General features: G+C 34.3%; 2 protein-coding genes across 2 annotated transcripts; one reads left to right on the top strand and one right to left on the bottom strand.

Annotated features, from left to right (window-relative positions):
* Window positions 1-75: 75 nt before the first annotated feature.
* Window positions 76-8,640, bottom strand: ksr (kinase suppressor of ras). Its single transcript, XM_066403494.1, has 15 exons — window positions 8,342-8,640; window positions 7,341-7,493; window positions 7,162-7,282; window positions 6,782-7,105; window positions 6,557-6,716; window positions 6,043-6,191; window positions 5,550-5,813; window positions 5,138-5,265; window positions 4,838-4,949; window positions 4,353-4,597; window positions 3,941-4,291; window positions 3,555-3,688; window positions 3,364-3,495; window positions 3,181-3,310; window positions 76-2,947 (listed from the first exon to the last, which is right to left on the bottom strand). Exons 1-15 carry the CDS (start codon window positions 8,489-8,491, stop codon window positions 2,795-2,797), a joined length of 2,706 nt encoding a protein of 901 aa, XP_066259591.1. The 5' UTR covers window positions 8,492-8,640; the 3' UTR covers window positions 76-2,794.
* Window positions 8,641-9,826: 1,186 nt separating this feature from the next.
* On the top strand, window positions 9,827-11,864 carry LOC136419127 (cytochrome P450 9e2-like). The gene is made up of 7 exons (XM_066405294.1): window positions 9,827-10,058; window positions 10,179-10,342; window positions 10,393-10,561; window positions 10,608-10,770; window positions 10,855-11,053; window positions 11,109-11,354; window positions 11,407-11,864. Exons 1-7 carry the CDS (start codon window positions 9,862-9,864, stop codon window positions 11,838-11,840), a joined length of 1,572 nt encoding a protein of 523 aa, XP_066261391.1. The 5' UTR covers window positions 9,827-9,861; the 3' UTR covers window positions 11,841-11,864.
* The last annotated feature ends 198 nt before the right edge of the window (window positions 11,865-12,062 follow it).

Consider the following 12,062-nt stretch of genomic DNA (forward strand, 5'->3'; position numbering starts at 1 on the left):
GGGAAGTTGTAAAATAAAATAAAGAAAATTCCCTTTTTTGGCAACTTATTATAGTATGATGCAATAAAGGACTAATTTGAATTTGTATATTTTTATTTCGTTTTCACCCTAGTCTATTGATTTGTACATCGACTTAAAGGATGTGAATAAGTTAGAATTGAAAAATAAGCAGCAACGATCCGCGCGATTCAACTTGGGTCGACCTCGCTTAAATATTTTCTCGATAAAATTGACTAGAGTTTGAAGAAAACTTTAGGAATGCCTCTTTAATAGTTCCGCAACATATTTACATTCTGCTGACTCTCAGCGAGACGGACCAATTATTTACAAATATTTACAGTAATAGATACAATTAATTAGTGAATAAAAAAAGCATTTTTTTTTCAATTACTTAGTATTATTCTATACTTTCAACACTGCACATTTGGTACAACAATTGAAAATTTTAACCTTTCATAAAAGTAAAAAACTACGACTATGTTTGAGTAGACAATTTCATGGTAATGCGTTGGGGTGTTATTCCACATTTAAACATTCTAGTTTGACTTGTTTTTGAAAAATATGAAAATAAGTTATATTTATAATTTATCACGAGCACTTCTTTAATAGTGATAAATACCATTAAATATAGTGTACGAAGAAAGTAAACTAGCTAGTTCTTTTTATGCATTCACAATCGTTTATCAAATTAACAGCAAATCCCAAGAATTGAATTATATCGTGTTTAAAAATATAGACTTGGAAAACGATAAGAAATTGAATGCAAAACATTTGTCTCGATTTACAATAACCTTCGTCGACGTGAAATGATAAATTCGCAGTTTAAACACAACTAATGGGGCAAAACTTCTTAATACCTTGTAAAATAGAAGACTTACTAAACGAGTCGTACATATAAAGGATTTTAAATTCGATTATTAAATGTCTTATTATAATAATATATCGGATAAAATCATTAAATTCTGGAATTATAGACTTAATCACAACGCTTCTCTTTATTTTTCTACATTTTTAAGGAAGATCGTTCATAATTTCTTTTACCTTTTTTGAAGAATAATGGCTTACACACAAGTGAATTAAATGATCATTTATCTATCGATTATTAGGAATTAAATTAATCTATTTGCTAAAATGCTGACATAATCCGAATCGCATTAAATACGTACATATGTATGTTGTGATTCACTGAACGTTTTCCTTTCACATATTACGATTAAGATATAGCAAATCCAGGCATTCGCACCAGTTCACACTCAATGCGGCAATATAAATGACCATTTCAACTGAATTTATTTTATTACGAGTTTAAATCAAATGTTAGACAAACGCACATTGCTTTCACCTGCCATGTAGATGCCCTGCAATTGCAAATAATAACGAATTATATCCATCGGTATCCCCTGTACAGTTTGAAATAAATATTACTTACAAGTCGATTAATTGATCAAGGAATATATTGTCTGTTTGAATGTGGAACAATTGCAGGTTTCAAACCATATTACATATCTATTTTTTGCAAGAAATGTCAAAACGACACTAAGCGGCTATTATCACATTATACACTAAACGTTGGGGACAAACAAATGTGACGTCTCACTCATTTGTGACGACTCTCCTTTTAAAAAATAAGTCGAGGAATGTTGTCTTAATGCTACTTGATTCCCCGTTATCCACTAGAACAATCCCTTTTGTTACTTACATTAGGTGGATACTAAAAAGGAAATATATCTAATTTAAATTAATCTGGGCGTTAGATTTGTGTTCACGACATTATATATACAGATCGAACAAGACTTTTCCGTCATTAAAATCACAGAATAGAAATAAATGTAATACAGGGCAATTAACAAACAGTGACACAAGATTAAACCCCGTATTTTTTTAAGTTTTACGCTAGGACATCTCATTAAACAGACACAGAGTGTTGTCATATTTTTATTTCTTTATATCTTTAAAATCCGATAATCAAATATGTATTTTGAAATTTATCACATCGACTCAGTCAAACATTTTCTCAAATTGAAAGCATTTTTCTAAAATTTATGTGCTCCAATGGTGAAGATGCTAAAAAATAAGTGTCCTGCCACTGATTTATTGCAACAGTCGTGACATTTTCGAATTTGTCTCTTAATTTCCCACAAATTACTACTATTTTAAATTTTTCGCAAAAAAAAGTAGTTTCAAAGAAGTTATCTTCATCTGTCGCGGTTTTGAGTTTCGCCAAAACAAAGTTTCGCGATCTGTCTGAGCCACACAATGGCGAAACAATGTAGATTTAGCAAGGCTGAAATACTCCAACTTTTCGAACAGTGATCCTGAAAAAAAATACGACACCCGAAAACGTAGAACACATCTTAGACGTGCAGTACCTTTGACATGTGCCAAATTTCAAACTATTACATTCTCTGTTTTAAAAATATAAAAAAAATACTTATATAAAAATATAAAAATATTTTTTTACGTTAGTCACCCTTTATCTCTTAATGGGGATTTCAAGTAAAACAAATTAAATGAAACACCCCTTTAACGAAGAATACAGGATTTTTAATTTGGGCAGTCTATGAATCACCCTGTGTATTGTGCTCACTATTTCTTTTAAATTTTCACTACACGTTTCTTTAAAAAGTAGCTTCGGAAATATTATATTTTATATACATTCATAATTCTATTCATATTTACTACGGTTCCCGTTTAAAGTATCCACCATGTAAAACTTGCCTTGATCTAATATTTACAACGATGAGACTGAACCTATAAACGGGGGCACTTCAAAATCAACAACCTATATGCTAATTTAGAATACGGATTCAGCAGATCTGCTCAAATGCACTGGGTGCGAGGGACTTCTCTCCAACTTCTTTTTCGGTAACTTTCCCAAAATGTCGGACAATTTTTGGAAATCCGGCCGTTTCTCTTCTCTGAACTGCCAACAGAGCATGAGAATATCCTGAAAGGCAACAATACGATTATTTTACCATATTTAGAGGAATATTATTAATAGTATTTCAACTTTAACGAGCAGCTAATTTCCGTGGAATGCAATATGGAAAGTTTTATTGCAAAGTTGAGAGCACATTAATAATTTAAACCTACAACAAGATTTATTGAGGTTGCCACAGACGAGTATCCGTGGCACCAAACTCCTTTCTTAAACATAAATAAAATAAAATACACTCTTACTTTTACTTCTGCGGACGCTTGCAGATTGGCAAGAGGCTGTTTAATTCCCCTACCTACTTGCCAAATTACGGCTTCTGGCAATTGGTTTTTAAAGGGCCATTCTCCGCACAATAACTCATACCATACAGTACTGCAAAACAGACGTCAAGAATTCGAAAACAATAAATTCCATGCTGATCTTACCCAAAAGCGTACACGTCTGAGGACCTACTAAACGGCAATTCCTTTTCGTGAAACCGATGCGCATCCAACGCACGCATCATTTCAGGAGCTAAGTAACACAGCCATCCAGGAGGAATGCTTAAGCTTTCGATCCTATATTAAAACATAATGAATTTTATTATTTTTTTCCTTGTCAGTCGCAAGTAAATTACCTATGACCAAAGCATAGTTTCGTTACACTAAAAAGACCGAAGTCTGTTATCACAACTTTTCCATTTTCTAAAAATATATTTTTTGTTTTGAGGTCCTTGTGAACTATTCCTTTCGCATGCAAGTACCCCATGCCCTGCAAAAAAACGATCAATATTAGATATATTATATATAAGTACAGCTAAAAAAATTCCTATTTTGGAATGATATTAAATTGTGTACGAGGTGGTATATAAGTGCTGTTAGTTTAACGTAAGGAATAGTAATACATTTTTGGAAACATATCTCCCCATAAACTAAAAGTTAACTCAATCAACCAAAATAATGAAAATTACTATGGATTTTTTACGTTTACTACGCAAAACTTTATTATCAAACACTAACTCACCTGACAAATTTGCTGGGCCATCGTCGTCGTCCTATTAATATTGAACTTGTCCTTCCTCAAATGGATGTGAGTATACAACGTATTTCCTTTGCTAAAACTTGTAACGATGGCTAATTTGGGAGGTTTCATGCAGGCCCCCATAAAAAGTATTAAATTCTCGTGTCTGGTCTTGCGAAAGATCGCCACCTCCATTTTAAACTGCTCTAAAGTTTTATCGTCCTTGACGTTTAAATGTTTAATCGCCACGTCTCCGTGCCAAAATCCCCGATGCACTGTTCCAAACCGACCAGTTCCTACTTCCTTGAAAAACTTCAACTCATCATAGGGTATGTCCCATTCTTTTAAAGAGAGCTGCAGATCATACTTAATAAGCTACATTTCCAATTAAAACAAAACACCGATAATAACATACACTATTTTGTCTAGCCATATGGGCATCAGTCAGTGTATCCGTGTCGGAAACTTGGCTGTCCTGAGAGTCTAAACGCACAGGTGTTCGGACCGAGTCCGAACTTGTGCTGTTGGACGCTTGGGATACGGTTTTGTCGCTCTCTCTGGACAGTTGACTACTTACTAGTTTGTGACGAGGGGAAGAAAGTGCAGGCAAAGGATGAGTTTCGAGGGTAACTTCCTTAATTGGTTCGGAATGCATAATATCTATAAAATAGGTTAAACATTTTGTTTCTTGTAAGCAATAAAATACAGAGTAATTTATACTATAACTATACTAGTAAATAGGACATGTGGAAAATAAATAATCTATTAAAATTAGCCAGGGTGAGTCAACAAAATAAATTAAATGACTCGCCAGTTTAAAATACTAAAAACTTTAGTATTTTACTTAGTTACAATATATTACTTTGAAAAATTTGTGAGTAAGAAAATAGCCAGACCTACCAGGAAAATGAAATTGCTTTTGACTTCCATGGGGCGTAGTCGAATTGTGCACAGCCGGACTTGACGGTGTAGAACTATTACAACTTGATGTATTTGAACTACTGTCAGGCGGCTATGAAGGGCATATAAAAAATCAATATTGTAAATCCTAAATAACAGTTATTAGTTTCACAAGACAAAGAAGTAGCTAACTTGCTGCCACAATGCTAATCATAACCGAGTTGAAGTAAGCTAAGGCAGTAAATTTGCATTTTCGTCTAGTGAAACACATTATTTTTAAACAAAAGAGAGGCTACTTACTTGAACACCGCCCGTATTATTAAAGGCCGTCGAAGGATGCGATCCTTTCCTATGTCCCACACGATTTAATGAGGTGACAATACTGTTTCTTTTTTTTTGGCCACTGGTTGGAGAGTAACTAATAGACCCTATAAGGCATGAGTCATGTAACATCATCTTTCTTCATCTCAAAAACACGTTGCATATTCAACTCTTAATTGTATATTAATGTATAATTTATAAAATTATACAGTGCCATGAGCAATTAAAAAAAGAAAAGTGAAGTTAAGATATTATTTTAGATCTAAAAATTGGAATAAGTACCATAAAATACTATAAAATTAACCCCTATTACTACATTCATATTTGAATTCAGTCATGACGTTTTATGTTTTCTCAAAAGCATACAAATAGGACATACCAAAATCCTTACCTTGAGTACCTTCAAGATTCTGTATAAATGCCGTCAAATACCCGGGAGGTAAACCACACGACGGTGGCACTTTTTCCTGGCACTCCCGATGACAGACGTACTTGCACTCACTGCACTTAAGCGCTTTGCCAAAAATCCTCTGTCCACACATACCACAGAAGCCGTTGAGTTTAAACTTTTTGGTAAATCTGTGCGCGATTTGATGCGCCATTCCTACTTTGATAGGGGGGGTTTGGGGAGACTTCGGTACTTGAAGTCTCATTGCTGTTGAAAAATGCGTTTTTGCATATTTTATGACATTTATTTATGGCATCAAAAAAACTAATATTGATCATATACAGTGTGGAACTGTGAGTGGGAAAATATCTGGTCAAGTGACTACAAAGAATTTGACCAGTCAATTTATACCAACTCTCCCCAATTTCCAAATTTTATTTGCACATTATGTATTAGAGTCGATGTATACTGTTCTCATACTCTTGTTAAAACTTACATTTATAGCTTGAGTCATCGCTGTCATTTCCGATAGAGTTATACGGGGGAGATTTAATGGGACTAGCGAACACAGGACTGGTAAAACCCATGGTTTCAGGACCAGGTTCGGTAGGTAGTCTTCCTCGACGAACAGAATTTCTAGTTTCACTGCATGAAAAGAATAAAATATTTTAAATGAGCAATAACGTGTTTAATTCGAATTTTTTATCAATAATTTCCGAAAATTTAAGACCTTTGTTCAATTTACAAGGATGTTTAGTTCTTGCATTTCTTTCATAATGAATTTAAAGCAATCTATGAAAATAAGAGACAATGTTTGAAATTTTTCTATTTATTTGATTTAACTCAATGGTTTTTTTTACATTGATTTCTGAGTACTGATGAATTAGAATAAAAATTGTATTTTCCCTCTTTTCTCATAATTTAATAAATATATAATAATCACAGTACGTCTAATTAAAAACTCGTTAAACACAAATAGATAATGAAAATAAAACCTTTTCCAAACTTACTTAATATTATCCAAATCACCGTTATTCTTGCTTTTTGTATCTGCAAGTTGAGACTCATGTGACTTGCTTTTAGTCAGCGGGAATGTATCGGTCAACAAACCCGACGAATTGTTGATTAGCTGTTTTCTTTTGGCTGGGGGCGTTGTAGGAAACTTTTTCTCTATCAAAGACATTTTTTGCAAACAAAATATTACACAAGTCGCCTTTTACAGCAATTGCTTTTACCTTTCCCTCTTTCTTTGGGTGGACTAAAAACATTTGAAGTGTTATAACCTGGAGGAGTAAGAGGTGGAGCACCTAAAACGACACTGCTAGCATTTAATGAATTGATACTGGATACAGATGGACTAGGTGCAATAGTCGCACTGGCTTTGTGGTTGTTGTTAAAGAGGTTTTCCTCTGATGGAACTGAAGCTCGAGTGGCACGCGATCTAGTCGCTCTTGGGGAGAGGCCGTGTTTTATTTTTACATAATTCCTATCCCAAGAGTCCCAAGATAAATTAGTATCTTGGGTTTCTTGACTTGTTTGATCTCCTCGTTTCAGGATATCTGTAATGCTCATAGTGTTTCTAATCTGAAGTTGATTTATGTGAGAAATAGAGTACCTGTATATTTCTTCAAGTTATGCAAAGCCCTGAATAGTCTGCACAACTCTTCGGGACTTGCATTTTTATCAGTTAATAATGTTTTCAATTCATGTTCAGTTTTTTCTTGCAGTTCTTCTACCTGTACAAATAGAAATCCTGTTTATTTCAGTTTAAGCTAGCATGCTGACTACTCTTACTGATGATATTTTTTGGCAAATTGCAGTAATAGAACTTGTCTCTAAACCAACAATTTGAAGCCACTGCTTAAGATCTGGCATGCAGATTCCAATGCCGTTTTTCAACTTAGATTTTGCCACTAATTGTTGTGAAAAGAGCTTTATCAATTTCCCCTAAAAAAAACAAGTTAGTATAAGTGGTGTTTGTAATGATGTGAAAACACGATTTTTTTACATTGGTTTAATGCAAAAGTGACTAGATAATTTGTGAATACTTATATCTGTCATTACAACTTGTAAAGTGTAAGGGGCTTAACAAAGGGCTTAAGTAGGAGATAAGACCTGAACTCTAAGATATAGTCTCAGATATAACAAAATATTTGGATGATTAAGCTAAGTAATTTTAGCCCTCACAGAGCACAACCCAAATAATTTATTTCCAAACATAATATTGAATTAAATTTGATTAATATGAAAACATCCTGTGTTAAATCATTTAATTTTTGTAGTATTTTCCAGTCACAAGGTAAAAGACTAAATTACTGAGTGAAGGCTCAAGTGAACCTGACTGAAGTAAAATTTTCTTTTAACTGTTGTATTAGCAAAAAAGTTCAAAATCTTGTTGCTCAACACACAGTTTTGAACACAATCTTGGAAGCAGTATTTGCTAATTGATTTTAAATTTTAATGTTAGATAAATTATTATTTCTATAAAACTGTAAGTTAAACTGTGAATTAACCAATTGCTGAGAAGTATAAAATCTTGTAAAACAAAAAGATAGGGGTCAGTAGTATGTTTTTAGTGCTTTAAAGACTCTCTGCATCCTGGTGCTTCTTAATTCAAATATTCCATAGCCTAGTTTTGATTAAGCTCAACACTGTCCTTCTTTGTAGACAAAAGTAACTCATCTCAAAGGGAGAAAGTTGGCTCAATGTCAAGGGCATTAACAATTTCAAAAGGGAGGACAATTAAAGCTATAGATATTCAGTACAAAGTGAATATCTACTAAAATACTAGGTACCTCTAGGGTTCTTATTTCCTGACGAGTTAATTCGGCACTTGTAGCGCATTGTGTCCTGAGCCCCACTAAAGTGGTAGCTGATACATCTATCACTGATTGCAATATATCCAGCTCTTTCCTTAGGTTTTCTTCACCGGTATCATTAGCCATCACATGTATCACAGTTTGTTGTAACTCTATATTTACAATAGTTACATATAGGGCCTATTTTATTTACATATCACCAAAAGTTTAATGATTTTTCAAACAGCTTCTGTGTGTTGATTTTGATGGTTTTTGTTAATATTTTATGTTGTCAAACGCCATATTTGATCTGACTTATTAGACTTCAAAGGTTCAAGAATCGATTTATCCTACTCTGTTACTTTGCATTAAACAAGGACAACAAGCGACAATCTAACCTTCAAAATTAATGCGAAATTTATCTAATGTCAAATGGTTGGTTTTCTCCTGCGATGTTGCCATCATTGCCACTTTGTTATCTATATACTGGTTTTTGGGGTAAAAGATTATGGACAGGGGATATTGAGTGTCCGACCCCTTGATGGGCATAAATGGCATAATTGGCAAACAGCGAGCGTAAGACAGATGATATATTTATGCATTTGAATTGATCTTTATTGACAGATATGTTGACTTTTTCCTAAGTGTGGTTGCGGTATTGTTTAAGGGCGTTCGAGTAAAGCCAAAAAAATAATAAAGTCGATGGTAGTTGCGTATCGCCCGATCGTCGGATCATAATTCTAATTAAACAATTTTATAGGCGTGGAAAAGGACCACTGACAAATAGTCATTATAAGAAAAGCATTTTGACAAATAATGCCAGCAAAAAATAAAAGCACTGCGCAAGCTTGTCACGTTTTAACCCACACTATCTCTAATGGTTTCTAATATAATAATGGTAATCCCAGATTTGGATCACCCCGTATAATGCCTTAATAATTATTAAAAATAATTTTTTATGATTTTTTTAAACCATTTTTCACGGGTTGAACGTTCACATAACTTTAGTGAAATTTTGGAATTTTAGTAGAATTTTAGCGAATGTGCAGTCTCTATTACGCGGTGATACAAATATTTTTCTCTTTTTCAACTCCTGACAATTTCAGAAAAACGAAATTCCAAACATTTCTTCGCGGATTCCTTTGAAAGCATTCGGAATTTTTCCAATCTTAAATCAGCTTCTAAACTCCTTCAATTTAACATGAAAGATACAGGATCGACCGCAATCTATCCCATAGCGTCCATGGTTTCCGAGACCCCCTAAACCCTGCACGAAGAATCACTAGCTATCAGTGTCTTTTCCCTTTATTTATATTTATAATTTAGATAGATACTTATGTACTTCTTATCTAAGTGCGTTATCTTAAGTCAAGTTACATGGGATACGCCAATGCATATCGTGCGCCAATGCGCGTCGACTTTGTTTATAATCAAACTGAAACACAATGCTTACCCAATTTTCCCTGCTGTTTTCTTGATTGCAAGGTCAGTTCGATCAAATTATTCTATCGAATGAGATGTTCCTGTTCGCAATTGTACTAGTACTTCTTGCTAGCTACTACTTATGGATCCATCCCTACAGTTACTGGAAAAGAAAAGGAGTTGAACAGGGGCACCCATGGATCTTATTTGGAGATAGCTGGAGAATGATTTTTCGAATTATGGATATGGCAGATATCGTCGCTTATCACTACAACTTAATACCCAAAGTCAGGTATGTATGGAGCGTAAAGCTGTGTTGATTGTCTAAGGCCGGATGTACGTATGAATCAGAGCGCAATCTTTTCCAAGAACAGAAATTAAAACTTTTACACACCGCGTACCATCATTTCAGGTATTATGGTATATACCAGTTTTTGAGACCCAAATTAGTGGTTCGCGACCCAGATTTAATAAGAAAAATAACTGTTAAAGACTTCGATCATTTTGTCGATCATGTGGCGGTTACTGATCCAAAAGTTGATCCACTATTTTCCAAAAACCTGGTTAGCTTAAAAGGTAAGGAAGTCCTTACCCCAGGATTTTAAGGATTATTGTTGAACATTTAGGTGATGAATGGCGCAAAATGAGGGCCACTCTTACCGGATCGTTTACAAGCAGTAAAATGAAGGTCATGTTCAAATTGATATCAGAAGCTGCAGAAAACTTCGTTAAACATTTTCAAGAACAGAGCAGAGACACCGTCAGTGATGTCGAGATCAAAGACGCCTTCACCAGGTACAACAAAGCATTGTTAATTTTTATAAAAATCTGTACATTTCAGATTCACAATAGACGTAATAGCAACAACGGCATTTGGAGTTGAGGTGAATTCTTTAGTGGAACCTGAGAATGAATTTTACAAAATGGGGCAAGAAATAACAAATCTAAGGTTTACGACTTTCTTGAAGATATTGTTGTTTCAGATTTCACCAAGGCTTTTTAAGGTAATTTTTTTAAATTTAATTAACAATTGTGCATACAAGTGTTAATAAATTAGTGAATTAAAACTAATGAATATTTCCCCTAAGGTTCTTAAACTCGAGATATTTCGAAAAGAAGTTAATACGTTCTTTAGAAACCTGGTTGATAATACCATAGAAACCAGGCAGCAGAAGGGGATATACAGACCTGATATGCTACAAATTTTGATGGATGCTAGAAAAGGTGTTGAAAATGATGATGGCCATGCGGCCGAAGTCGGGTTTGCGGCTACTGAAGAGTTCATTGGTAATCAATTAGAAACATATTTATTAAACAGTACTCCCCTTATTGCTTTTAACAGGAAATGTCAAGTTATCCAGAAAAATCTCCAATCAAGACATTACAGCACAAGCCCTAATTTTTTTTTTTGCTGGCTTCGATTCCGTATCGTCGCTAATGACCTTTGCAGCTTACGAACTGGCGTTGAATAACGAGGTGCAATGTAAACTTAGGGAAGAAGTATTGACCATCTTAAGTAGTCTTCAAGGAAAATCTGTTAGTTATGAAGATATTACTGACATGAAGTATATGGACATGGTCATCTCTGGTGAGTCTTATTATATACTCGATGAAGTTCGTAATAAACAATCATTTATTAGAGGCTCTACGCAAGTGGCCCCCATTTGTTATCGTCGGCCGTGAATGTACTAAAACGTACACTATCTACCCCAAATCTGCAGAAGAACGCATCCTAGTGATCCCCAAAGGAATGGCAATTCAGATACCTTGTTATGCGATACATCACGATCCTAAATATTATCCTCAACCGGAGCAATTCATTCCCGAGAGGTTCAGCTCAGAAAATCGAGATAAATTAATACCATACACGTTTCTAACGTTTGGTCAAGGGCCTAGGAGCTGTTTAGGATCGAGATTTGCGTTACTTGAAGTGAAAACAGTATTTTTCCATTTGCTCAGCAAATTCAAACTAGTAGTTATAGACAAGACTCAAGTGCCCTTAAAGCTGAGTAAAAAGTTTGCTATTAATATAAGACCAGAGGCCGGACTATGGCTTGGACTTGAGCGGATATAATTAAGGGAATGTGAACATAATACACTTTGTGCCTCAAATGCAGTTTTTAAAACATTAATTAAATAATAAAATTATTTGAAATATACGTGTTTTAAAAACCCCATTTATCAACACCCTGCATGTTGGTCAAGTAATGTAAAGAAAGTAGGCTGGAACTTTTCTAAAGATTTAAAATTTACAGTAAGCAGCAGAAAATTTCGTAATTCTGTTAATTTCTCTTCA

This window comes from Euwallacea similis, chromosome 2 (genome assembly GCF_039881205.1).
Source record: "Euwallacea similis isolate ESF13 chromosome 2, ESF131.1, whole genome shotgun sequence".
In the NCBI taxonomy this organism is placed as follows: domain Eukaryota; kingdom Metazoa; phylum Arthropoda; class Insecta; order Coleoptera; family Curculionidae; genus Euwallacea; species Euwallacea similis.